General features: G+C 39.2%; 1 protein-coding gene across 1 annotated transcript in view; it reads right to left on the minus strand.

Moving 5' to 3' along the window:
- Nucleotides 1–13,658, minus strand: part of LOC135463688 (vacuolar protein sorting-associated protein 11 homolog) — a 49,291-nt gene that overhangs the window by 14,753 nt on the left and 20,880 nt on the right. The window contains exons 11-20 of the mRNA XM_064741067.1: nt 11,110–11,189; nt 7,268–7,421; nt 6,507–6,653; nt 5,198–5,389; nt 4,572–4,677; nt 3,062–3,091; nt 2,716–2,816; nt 1,943–2,026; nt 1,292–1,342; nt 245–333 (exon numbers count right to left, since the gene is read on the minus strand). Coding sequence (XP_064597137.1) covers nt 245–333; nt 1,292–1,342; nt 1,943–2,026; nt 2,716–2,816; nt 3,062–3,091; nt 4,572–4,677; nt 5,198–5,389; nt 6,507–6,653; nt 7,268–7,421; nt 11,110–11,189 — 1,034 coding nt within the window. The remainder of the gene's footprint in view (nt 1–244; nt 334–1,291; nt 1,343–1,942; nt 2,027–2,715; nt 2,817–3,061; nt 3,092–4,571; nt 4,678–5,197; nt 5,390–6,506; nt 6,654–7,267; nt 7,422–11,109; nt 11,190–13,658) is intronic.

Genomic DNA, 13,658 nt, shown 5'->3' on the forward strand with positions numbered 1-13,658 from the left:
CTGGAAATCTGTGCATACTGTCGAGGAAAAGACAGCTGGAATTTACTACTTGGTGTGTACTCATGTAATATTTTACTCGTACCAACGGTAGGTTTATGGGTGGTGGAAATGTGAAGGCCTGGAGTAAACCATCACCCTTGGGCAAGTTACTGATAAACTTTCCTACATGAAACACAGATAAGGAAAGACAAAGACAACTGTTATAAAGTGTATGATGACCAATATTCTGCTGTGTTTCACTTACAGCTGAGCTTTTTCATACAGGTAAAGAATTCCAGCTTTGAAATTGTTCATCTGACAGAGAACAAGGGCTTGGTCCAAATCATAACCTGCCTGTAATCAGAGAAGAAACGAGGTAACAATAAAACCAGGTGTCACATCAGAACGCAGTGGGCTGAACACTGATCTGGACTACAAGGATCAAATAAAAGGCAGAGTTGATATTTATATCACTGAATTGATAGTTATCTCACTGAGTTGATTTTTATAACACTGAGTTGACATATCACTGAGTTGACATTTATATCACTGAGTTGATATCTATATCACTGAGTTGATATTTATCTTCAAAACTTTTAAAACAGATTCTGTCTTGTACATGACCTAAAATCCTGCACATAAATTTGCATTTTAGAGGCAAATAAAGGTCATAAAAAGTATTTTTTCGCACTGTAACTACCAAATTTCTCCAGTAGGATACATGTATTAAACCATCTGTCATTCCAAACATCAGGAGATCAACAAAACTCTCAGGGAAAATGAGCTAACTAGGTCATGGGAAAAATCTTAGGTCATTTACATATCATTATGCGAAAATAGCTGGATGCATGGAAAATATTCATTCTTAAATGAGACTTTAGTCTTTGTTTAGTTTGTCACACACCAAACTAAAAAAAAAATCTGTTTATCTTAAAATATCTACTATATTGTTATCTTAACTTGCAGGTTCACTTTCATGTAACAACAGCGGTTGAGCATGACTTTTGTACGAACTGATCAAAAATCCATTAGGAAGCAAATTTTACGCGATTTATTGAAAGAGAATTCCTCCGATTTTATTTCTATCGACACTAGATGTCAACCCATTGAAATATTTATTGATTCATTGGATTGGTGTTTTACTCCATACTCAAGAGTATTTCGCTTATATGACGCAGCCAGCATTATGATGGAAGGAAATTGGCTGGAGCCCGGGGGAAACCCACAACCATCCACAGGTTGCTGGCAGACCTTCACACGATTTACTCTGAACACAAATGGTCAATTGTACAATAAATATAACAGAACTTACATCTGGATTTTGTAGAAGAGCTAATGTTTTCCTCTCCTTATCTGTGCGCTTCTGAAAGAAAAAAACAAAAGCCACATCTTCAAAACATACACTCTATGATCGACAAAATTAAGTTTTGAGAGTCACCTGTTTCTGTCAATTTGTCACATGCAGGGCAACCTATTAAGGAAAAAAGTCCTACACTGCTTGTTAACCCCTAACATTGTTTTTCAACCATTTCTTAAAGATTCTGTACAAATATTACCTTTTTTATATACATGTGAGATATTCACTTCTCATATTTGCTACATGGGTTTCCAAACCAAGGTAACTCTGACTGAACTATTATAACTTCATGTAAGATGACATGAAAACCTGGCAGTGGTCACAGTACTTCAACATCCCATGTATTAGCCCTACTCCCCACTCACCACAACCATCAACATTACATCTGACGGAAAATCTGCGTTCCTACAATGCGATTTGTTGCATCAACTTACAAACTTCAACAAAATAGCACCCAGTAAATGCAGCTTTACCGGGTAGGATAGTGCTAGTGAAACTGAAACCCTAAACATCAAACTTTTTCACCTTGCATTTATTTAGCAGATGTTAAAAGTTTATAGCCAAGGAAATGTGAGAAATAAAGTGTACAAAGGGGAGATAACTCACCGTGATATTCTGCTCATGTGTGACTTCCTGTAGATAGAGTTCTAAAAGGGTGTTGTAGACCAGACAAGGAGAGCTGGGCTGAACCTGCAAAGGCATTTCAAAGCAGTATTTTTTATTTATCATGCTAATAGAAAAAAACTGAAGTGACCTCAATTTGACCTTATCACCCAATTTAATATTAACCCTTGTTGTCCAATGTAGTCCAATTTGCATACTGTATCATCATAATTTGCTTTTGGTAACAGGAAATGAATAAAAACACATTATATCATGCTACAAAATTCTTTGTCCCATTATTTATTTATTTTTCTTATACTGATTTATAAAACTGTACAAGTACAACAACATCAGGAGGATGAAAAACAACAATAAACATCAGGAGGATGAAAATCAACAATAAACATCAGGAGGATGAAAAACAACAAAACATCAGGAGGATGAAAAACAACAAAACAAACATCAGGAAGGTGAAAAAACAACAATAACCATCAGGAGGATAAAAAACAACAATAAACATCAGGAGGATGAAAATCAACAATAAACATCAGGAGGATGAAAATCAACAATAAACATCAGGAGGATGAAAAACAACAAGAAAACATCAGGAGGATGAAAAACAACAACAAACATTACGAAGATGAAAAAACAACAATAAACATCAGGAGGATGAAAAACAACAATAAACATCAGGAGGATGAAAATCAACAATAAACATCAGGAGGATGAAAAAACAACAAGAAAACACCAGGAGGATGGAAAACAACAATACCTACCCGCACCATATGTTCTAAAAATTCAGTCAACTTCTTGGAATTGTTGACAAAAATATGGATGAATTCTTCTGCACTTGCTTTCTGAATCTTGGCAATACCTCCTATAAATAGAAAAAAGATCAGAAATCAAAAGGCAGAAACTAGATAACAGCATAACTGTTTCCACCAAATTTAATGATTCAAACAGCTCATTAAATCTTACAACTACAAACATGACAAGGAAATTCTGCTGTATCATTTACCTTTCATGTACACATCCAGAGACAAACCTTACTGAAGAATTGATAACATTTCTTACACCTTTTAACTACACAAAATATTGCACTCGTGCAAAACATCTTCTCACCTTCTAACACATTCTGATCCACCAAAGGTTCTGAAAATGTAAAAAAAATACACTTTCTCTTATTTCTTATCAAGTGACAAGCTACCTATTTATATGACACTTCAACTTTTTATTCCTTCCACTAATGCGGTCACTGTGAGCTCAAGTCCACCTCATGCTGGCTTCTTCTCCGGTTGTAAGTGGGAAGGTCTGCCAGCAACCTGCGGATGGCTTCCCCAGGGTTGTGCCCGGTTTCCTTCCACCATAATGCGGGCCCCCATCGTATAAGTGAAATATTCTTGAGTACCGCATAAAACACCAATCAAATAAATAAATAAATAACTTTTTATTGGTAACCATCATAGTTCTGTTCCACTTACTTGTTAGTTTTAATGCAGCTCAATAAATTAGTTTTGAGCATCCAAACAGAATTAAAATGGCTCTAAATATCTGGCAATGTCACATGTATGTCCTGTGGAGGAACAGCTTCACAAGGAAACAAATCCTGATCACTGGAGAAAAACTTTATGAGCACATATCTTAACTCTTACTTATATGCATTTATTTATTTGATTGGTGTTTTACGCCGTACTCAAGAATATTTCACTTATAGGACCGCGGCCAGCATTATGGTGGGTGGAAACTGGACAGAGCTCAGGGAAAACCCACGACCATCCGCAGGTTGCTGGCAGACCTTCCCAGTAATGTAAAGGACTATCAGGAAGCCAGCATGAGCTGGACTTGAACTCACAGGGACCGCATTGGTGAGAGGCTCCTGGGTCACTACGCTGCGCTAGTGCCTTATTTATAAGACAGATAATAGTAGTGCGAAGGCAAAAAATTGCAATTCTCTCAGGTTTTTTCAAAGTAAACACTATGTACATGTTGTTCGTTTAGATGAACTAACCATGAGAAAAAAGAAAAGCTAGGCACCCCTCCTCCAGTTACATGTATAGGCTGAAGGGGGCAGGGTAGATGTTCCACAAATAAAAACAATTAGGCTACGAAACCATTAGTCTTCTTGGGTGGAGAGGACACTCCAAAATTTTAAAGAGTTATTTCAGTATTTTCAAATAAAATAAAAATATGACACCCACTGCCTTCATACATACACATAAATCGATCTGCCAATCAATCAATAAATCAATTGGCCAATAAATCAATAAATCTATTGGCCAATCAATCAATCAATTGGCCAATAAATCAATCGGCAAATAAATCAATCAGCCAATCAATCAATAAATCAATCGGCCAATCAATCAATAAATCTATTGGCCAATCAATCAATCATTTGGCCAATAAATCAATTGGCCAATCAATCAATAAATCAATCAGTCAACCAAATCAATAAATCAGCTAATCAATCAGATGTGTCAGATCAAGGTGTTTATTCTTACCCACCTACACAAATGACACTGTGCTGACGATTCAGAATTACCCAAATGTCACAACTCACAAAATATTATTACAGCAGTTTTATATCTTCATAAACAAATATGTTATGATATTTCACCAGGTTTTTCAAACTTACGATCAGAAGGCCGATAATCTGTACAAAGTCGTTTCAAAAGCTCTGTCGTCTGGTCTGGGGCTTCGTTCATCAAAACTTTACCGTATTGTTTTAGATTGGACTCAGCCTGAAAAATGAAAGTTTACACATGAATTATAAATGAAATTTTATGTGCTGTCAAAGAATGTGTGTGAACAACACATATGTAGAGAGAAAAATCACAAGTTAAGTTCCTGTGATAAAATTACAATAGAATTAACTAAAACGTAAAAAAAAATTACAGCAGCCTTTAACTCCATGCATCTGTGTTGGGGGCATCAGCCCCTAATATTCAGTTATTTTTCAAACCCTTTTCTTGCATTTGGCACATTTTATACATGTATATAACCAAATTATTTTCTAGAATCCCTGTTTCATGTTTTAGAATAACATAACAAAATGACAAGAGATAAAACACAGGTTTGACACTGAAAGGACTAGTATGAGGACTTAAGCATAGCTTAACTTTTCATACATTTTCATTTTTCTTTAAAATGACTTGTATGAGGATTTAAGCATAGCCTGACTTTTCATACATTCTGGACCAGCTTGATCCAAGTGTCACCCATGGTTTGTCATTATCCCAAAGTCATTACACACTGACGTACTTCGAGGAAGCTTAGTTTGCCGATATACTCCAGGGACTTGGTGTAGTCTTTGCTGTCCTCGAGCTGGATCTTCAGGTACCACTCGTGGATGTTGTGCTTCTCTGCCAGAAACAGGGCGTGTTTGAAGTACCCGGCCTGACGACACACCTTAATGGCCGTTTCTACGTCAAAGTCCACCTCACGGTCTTTGGTCTGTTAGAAACAAACAAAAACATACGTAAACATGGAGACATCTTAGGTTATGAGAAAATCAGGGGTGTTTGTTGATCTGATAAATAAAAACGTCTAAACGGGATATTTAATAGGTTAATGAACAAAGAGAGAAGACATAAATCTCCTGTAATTCTTCAATGTTTCATAATTATTTATTTATTTGACTGGTGTTTTACGCCGTACTCAAGAATATATGACAGCAGTCACTTCTATGAGTGGAGGAAACCGGAGTGCCCAGACTACCTGGTGTAAACCACTGACCTCGGGGAAAGTTACTGACAAACTTTCAAAAGAACGAAAATGGAGTATGTTCAAGACCACGCCTCATCCGCCAAAATGGAGCGCATATCTATATGTCACATGTGGTCTTGAACAAACTCCAATTCAAGCTTGATGAACCACAGAGGCCAACTCAGCCCTGAAGATGCAGGTCTGACTTGAACAAAATAAACTATGATGAAATGTGGCCACATGTTTCAACATACAGCGTTACATGCAACATGAAACAGTGATAAAAGCTACGCAAAACCCCTGAAGCAAACAGTACAAACTAAAGTACATGCATATAGAAGATATTGCACAATGAAGGCTGAATACTGGCACCATAATATTGCTCAAGGGAACAGTGGCAATGATAACCCATGAGACGCGAAGTGTCAAGTGTCTCAAAATTTCCACCTTTCACAAAAGCAATATTTATGGTATCCAACTTTCTCTGCATAATATTCTATTTACTATTAATAGTTTAACAATATGTGTATTAGAATTTTTTCATGTTGAAGGTTTTCAGCTGTAGAACTTTAGCGTCACACCCCACATGATGTGTTGTTTGATCAAGTCCTGTCAGTCTGGTTGCATTACACAAAAATGTCAAGGTTGTCCAAATTTGCATAATGATGTAATCCCACTCAGCTCAGATTGCAACCTCATGAAACAAAATCTCTTTTTTTGACGTCATGGTATCTGGGTGTGAAGCAGCAAAATGCAATTACAAAAATGATATCTATGACTTTTATCCGTGACAGAAATCCTGACAAATCATTTATGCAAAACTAATCAATACTACTACTAATCAATACATTTACAGTGTGTTTACCATAATAAATTCGTCGAGTTTGGAGACATCTTTGAGCTTGGTGTAACAGTTGAGCAGCAACGTTGTGTGTTCTTCCGTCGCCAGCTGAGCCTTGTGCAACGCCTGTAGGTACTTGGTCAGGTTGTGGATTCTCTGAGCATCCAGGAACTGAAACACAATGACGAGGTCAAAGGTTATGTTTATGTTGGGATGTATTTCACTCTTCGTCCAACTGTCAACATGGTCAAAGACTTAAAGCAGAAAATTATTCAGAGACTTGGAAGAAACTCTGTGCACAGCTTTGCCTTGCGCTAAAGACAAATACATTATAAATTTTGAATGTTGACATTTTTTTCACAATTAAGTCTGAGTATTGTCCCTTCGTATGTAGTCATACGGGGTAATTCGCGCATTTTGCTGGACGGAGCTAAAGCTCTCTCTTGGAGAGGCTTCTAGTTTCTGTTATTTATTTGATCAATTTCTAATGCCATTCTAGGCAAATGTTTTTATTGATGCAACCGTAGTCTGGATTATGGGTGGAGACCAGCAGACACTGTACAGTGGTCCTCCATTTTGCCCATGGGTCTTATGTCGATGTATGGGTGGAGACCAACAGACACTGTACAGTAGTGGTCCTCCATTTTGCCCATGGGTCTTATGTCGATGTAATGACATTGGGAATAAGGTCAGATGAGGTCAGACCACTACACGTGGTCGTCTACTGGCAACTCAACTAAAATTTACCACTAGAAATAAGCGGCTAAAGTACATATAGGCTGTACCTTTCTGATGACGTAGGAAGCCTCCAGTTTGCCAATGGTCTTGATGTACTGGTCAATGGCACCGTCATGGTCCCCTTTCCCGTAGAGGTGGTCACCGTACTGGGTGAAGATGTCAATCAGGCCTTCCTGGTCGTACTGCTGGCTCTTGGCAAGGCTGAGGACAAGAGAGAACAAGAGGCCAGTTCAGGGAATTTATACAGCCCTACACTAAATCATAACATTCCAACTACAATGTATTGCCCACATTTATGGTCAACTTGGTTGAAGGTTTAGGGTATCATGCTAAATAAGCAAAACAAGAAATCTGCACACTAAATTTGATCAAAATTGGACATGAAAAACGAAAGTGTGAGAGATTGCCTGACGAATCCTTAATTCTTTTCAGGACCACCGAGTCAAAGCACTGACTACAGCGACATCATGACATCTATGTCCCACACCCAGTCAGATGTATTTATGGCTGTCATGTGTAGAAGTAGTCACATGTAGTCGTAGTCGTACATGTGACATCATGACATCTATGTCCTACACCCACAGTCAGATGTATTTATGGCTGTCATGTGTACAACTAGTCACATGTAGTCGTACATGTGACATCATGACATCTATGTCCTACACCCACAGTCACATGTATTTATGGCTGTCATGTGTAGAAGTAGTCACATGTAGTCGTAGTCGTACATGTGACATCATGACATCTATGTCCTACACCCACAGTCACATGTATTTATGGCTGTCATGTGTAGAAGTAGTCACATGTAGTCGTAGTCGTTCATGTGACATCATGACATCTATGTCCCACACCCACAGTCACATGTATTTATGGCTGTCATGTGTAGAAGTAGTCACATGTAGTCGTAGTCATACATGTGACATCATGACATCTATGTCCTACACCCACAGTCACATGTATTTATGGCTGTCATGTGTAGAAGTAGTCACATGTAGTCGTAGTCGTACATGTGACATCAAGACATCTATGTCCTACACCCACAGTCACATGTATTTATGGCTGTCATGTGTAGAAGTAGTCACATGTAGTCATAGTCGTACATGTGACATCATGACATCTATGTCCTACACCCACAGTCAGATGTATTTATGGCTATCATGTGTACAAGTATTCACTTGTAGTCATAGTCGTACATGTGACATCATGACATCTATGTCCTACATCCACAGTCACATGTATTTATGGCTGTCATGTGTAGAAGTAGTCACATGTAGTCATAGTCATACATGTGACATCATGACATCTATGTCCTACACCCACAGTCACATGTATTTATGGCTGTCATGTGTAGAAGTAGTCACATGTAGTCGTAGTCATACATGTGACATCATGACATCTATGTCCTACACCCACAGTCAGATATATTTATGGCTGTCATGTGTAGAAGTAGTCACATGTAGTCATAGTCGTTCATGTGACATCATGACATCTATGTCCTACACCCACAGTCACATGTATTTATGGCTGTCATGTGTAGAAGTAGTCACATGTAGTCATAGTCGTACATGTGACATCATGACATCTATGTCCTACACCCACAGTCAGATGTATTTATGGCTATCATGTGTACAAGTATTCACTTGTAGTCATAGTCGTACATGTGACATCAAGACATCTATGTCCTACATCCACAGTCACATGTATTTATGGCTGTCATGTGTAGAAGTAGTCACATGTAGTCGTAGTCGTTCATGTGACATCATGACATCTATGTCCTACACCCACAGTCACATGTATTTATGGCTGTCATGTGTAGAAGTAGTCACATGTAGTCGTAGTCATACATGTGACATCATGACATCTATGTCCTACACCCACAGTCAGATATATTTATGGCTGTCATGTGTAGAAGTAGTCACATGTAGTCATAGTCGTTCATGTGACATCATGACATCTATGTCCTACACCCACAGTCAGATGTATTTATGGCTGTCATGTGTAGAAGTAGTCACATGTAGGCGTAGTCGTACATGTGACATCATGACACCTATGTCCTACACCCACAGTCAGATGTATTTATGGCTGTCATGTGTAGAAGTAGTCACATGTAGTCGTAGTCATACATGTGACATCATGACATCTATGTCCTACACCCACAGTCACATGTATTTATGGCTGTCATGTGTAGAAGTAGTCACATGTAGTCATAGTCGTACATGTGACATCATGACATCTATGTCCTACACCCACAGTCAGATGTATTTATGGCTATCATGTGTACAAGTATTCACTTGTAGTCATAGTCGTACATGTGACATCATGACATCTATGTCCTACATCCACAGTCACATGTATTTATGGCTGTCATGTGTAGAAGTAGTCACATGTAGTCATAGTCATACATGTGACATCATGACATCTATGTCCTACACCCACAGTCACATGTATTTATGGCTGTCATGTGTAGAAGTAGTCACATGTAGTCGTACATGTGACATCATGACATCTATGTCCTACACCCATAGTCAGATGTATTTATGGCTGTCATGTGTAGAAGTAGTCACATGTAGTCATAGTCGTACATGTGACATCATGACATCTATGTCCTACACCCACAGTCAGATGTATTTATGGCTGTCATGTGTAGAAGTAGTCACATGTAGTCGTAGTCGAACATGTGACATCATGACATCTATGTCCTACACCCACAGTCAGATGTATTTATGGCTGTCATGTGTAGAAGTAGTCACATGTAGGCGTAGTCGTACATGTGACATCATGACACCTATGTCCTACACCCACAGTCAGATGTATTTATGGCTGTCATGTGTAGAAGTAGTCACATGTAGGCGTAGTCGTACATGTGACATCATGACATCTATGTCCTACACCCACAGTCACATGTATTTATGGCTGTCATGTGTAGAAGTAGTCACATGTAGTCGTAATCGAACATGTGACATCATGACATTTATGTCCTACACCCACAGTCAGATGTATTTATGGCTGTCATGTGCAGAAGTAGTCACATGTAGGCGTAGTCGTACATATGACATCATGACATCTATGTCCTACACCCACAGTCACATGTATTTATGGCTGTCATGTGTACAAGTAGTCACATGTATTCATAGTCATACATGCATAGTTTTTCCCCTGACTACTCCCAAGTTTCCTCCCACCATAATTCTGGCCTCTGTTGTATAAATGAAATATTCTTGAGTAATAAATAAATGTAGTCGTAGTCATATTTGGTCGTACTCACATGTAGTAACTGTCACTTACTGTAGTCATGCATTCACTATTACTCGTGCCTGGCAGTATCTTAATATTTCCACCTTTTCACATGTTTGCAAGGTGTTTATTCAGGCATACTCCAAAGGAATCATTCTGTGTAGACTGATGAACTTATACTTTTTAAAAATCCCTAAAATTGGCCAATCCAACCAATTTAATTTTTGTCTCCAAAATCATATTAAAAATTTTTATAAACTGCACTTAAAGTTGTTCTTTCACAGGCGAAAGTTTATTTATTTATTTATTCATTTATTTAATTGGTCTTTTATGCTCACTAAAGAACATTTCACTTGTATGACGGTGGCCAGCATTATGCTGAGAGGAAGTTGGTCAGACTGCAGGGGAATCCCACGACCATCTGCAGTCTGCCAACAGACCTTCCCACGTACGTTTAGAGAGGAAGCCAACAAGAACTGGACTTGAACTCACAGAGCCAGCCTTGGTGAGAGGCTCCTGGGTTACGTACTTGCAGTTACATTGAGAATCAGTCAGACTGTCGTTATAGTCAGACTGTAGTTATAATCACACGCAGAGGTAGTCAAATTCCTCGTAACAGTAGTGACAGGAATCCTGGGTAAGTCGGAACACTCACTTGATAGCCAGCATGTACATGTTCTTCTTGAACAGCATCTCCAGTTTTGTCTGCGTGTCTTTTTCCTGGAGGTGAAACATCTGAAACATACACCCATCATACCTAGAAACTACGACCTAGTGATGGTAGCAAAGGCTACCAAAGAGCTCACCTGTAGAGACATCTGAATATAAAACATACACCCATCATACCTAGAAACTACGACCTAGTGATGGCAGCAAAGGCTACCAAAGAGCTGGCCTGTAGAGACATCTGAATGTAAATCATACACCCATCATACCTAGAAACTACGACCTAGTGATGGCAGCAAAGGCTACCAAAGAGCTGGCCTGTAGAGACATCTGAATGTAAATCATACACCCATCATACCTACAAACTACGACCTAGTGATGGCAGCAAAGGCTACCAAAGAGCTGGCCTGTAGAGACATCTGAATGTAAATCATACACCCATCATACCTAGAAACTACGACCTAGTGATGGCAGCAAAGGCTACCAAAGAGCTGGCCTGTAGAGACATCTGAATGTAAATCATACACCCATCATACCTAGAAACTACGACCTAGTGATGGCAGCAAAGGCTACCAAAGAGCTGGCCTGTAGAGACATCTGAATGTAAATCATACACCATCATACCTACAAACTACGACCTAGTGATGGCAGCAAAGGCTACCAAAGAGCTGGCCTGTAGAGACATCTGAATGTAAATCATACACCATCATACCTACAAACTACGACCTAGTGATGGCAGCAAAGGCTACCAAAGAGCTGGCCTGTAGAGACATCTGAATATAAAACATACACCCATCATACCTAGAAACTACGACCTAGTGATGGTAGCAAAGGCTACCAAAGAGCTCACCTGTAGAGACATCTGAATATAAAACATACACCCATCATCCCTAGAAACTACGACCTAGTGATGTCAGCTCGGCTACAAAAGAGCTTGCCTGTAGACACACGAATGCAAAATTTCAGCTCAAGTCCTGAAGTCGTGAATTTGGTATTTTACGGTAATTTGCGTCAATGCGCTTTCCATGCATGTAAAACTTCAGGTCAATATGTGCTGTACTTTTTGACATACCTCCCCTAACACTTTGTTCAACACTGATTCTATTATACAATACACAAACTCAGGAATTCAGTAATTTATGGTACTTAATATGTACACACGGAATCAACCCTTGTGCTATTGTGCTCTACATGTATGCAAACCCTGAATCAATGATGGGAATACCCCCATTCTGCTTTTCTGCTCTACAACAACATGTGTGCAAATTCTGAGCTCAATACTTTTTGATATGCTTGCAGTACTTTTTGAGACACCACCGCTAACATTTTATTTAACATTGTTTTTCCTGACAGGTTACATGTAAATACTGTGGGGAGAGCTACACATATATGATCACCAATACAGGGGTGGTAAAGTGGTGGTACAGTGGTGGTAAAGTTGTGGTAAAATTGTGGTAAAGCTGTGGTAAAGTTGCGGTAAAGTGGTGGATAAACTTGTCGTAAAGTGGTGGTTAAAGTGGTGGTTAAAGTTGTGGTTAAAGTTGTGGTAAAGTGGTGGTAAAGCTTTGGTAAAGTTGTTGTAAAGTGGTGGTAAAGTGGTGGTTCAAGTTGTGGTAAAGTGGTGGTTAAAGTTGTCATTAAAGTGGTGATAAAGCTGTGGTAAAGTGGTGGTAAAGCTGTGGTAAAGCTATGGTAAAGCTGTGGTAAAGTTGGACACAGACCCCCATTACAACTTCCGTTTTTCGGTAGGGACGATTGTAGTTCTGTGAATTTTAGGGTATAAAGTCTTTTTTTGCTCCCAGGCGTCCATTTTTGGTGCACAGGTGCATGCTTGGTATTAAAATGCTGGAAACTGTCTAAACTTTGAGGAGGTATGAGCTTTATTGATGAAAGTTTGAAACTCTGGGCGAGAGGACACAAGGTGTGAGGTAGTGATGAGGCTGCGAGTGACGTCCCCTTGGCGTTGCTAGGCACGCCTCCCAGCTGCCGGCATGGAAAGGTCCAGATTTTGACGGTCAACCTATGTCAAGATTTTTATGGCTTCTTTCTCACAGGCTGGGCCAGGTATGCACCAAAGCTTATTGGCCACGGAATGTTTGGGACTGAGCTACAGTGCTAGACGTTAACATTGTCGCTTATGGAAAATTAATGGGGGTCCGAGGCCTGTACTGACGAAGTCACCAAAATGTGAAAAATGTCACTATGCGCTTAGATTTCGCAGCAGCCTGATAATTTTTGGTGGGTATGTCTGTGATGTGTTTTGCATTGATTGAGCCGTTTTATAGCTTCTTGGGGCTATTTATTTTTTGAAAATATCCATTTTGATGAAAAATCGGTAAAATGCTGTTCAGTGTAGGGTAACATGTGTATAGGCATCCTGAAATGAACAACATGCAACGTTCTAGTATTCCTACGCTTGAAAATGGAGACGTTCAGAGCAGAAATTGCTGCAAAAATTGAAAGTTTCAGTGTTTATAACGAAAACGGAGCCTGTCGAGTGTGGACTGGACCATTGACGAGAGATGGTCGATATGGCCT

Source organism: Liolophura sinensis, chromosome 3 (assembly GCF_032854445.1).
Source record: "Liolophura sinensis isolate JHLJ2023 chromosome 3, CUHK_Ljap_v2, whole genome shotgun sequence".
NCBI classification, from domain to species: Eukaryota; Metazoa; Mollusca; class Polyplacophora; order Chitonida; family Chitonidae; genus Liolophura; species Liolophura sinensis.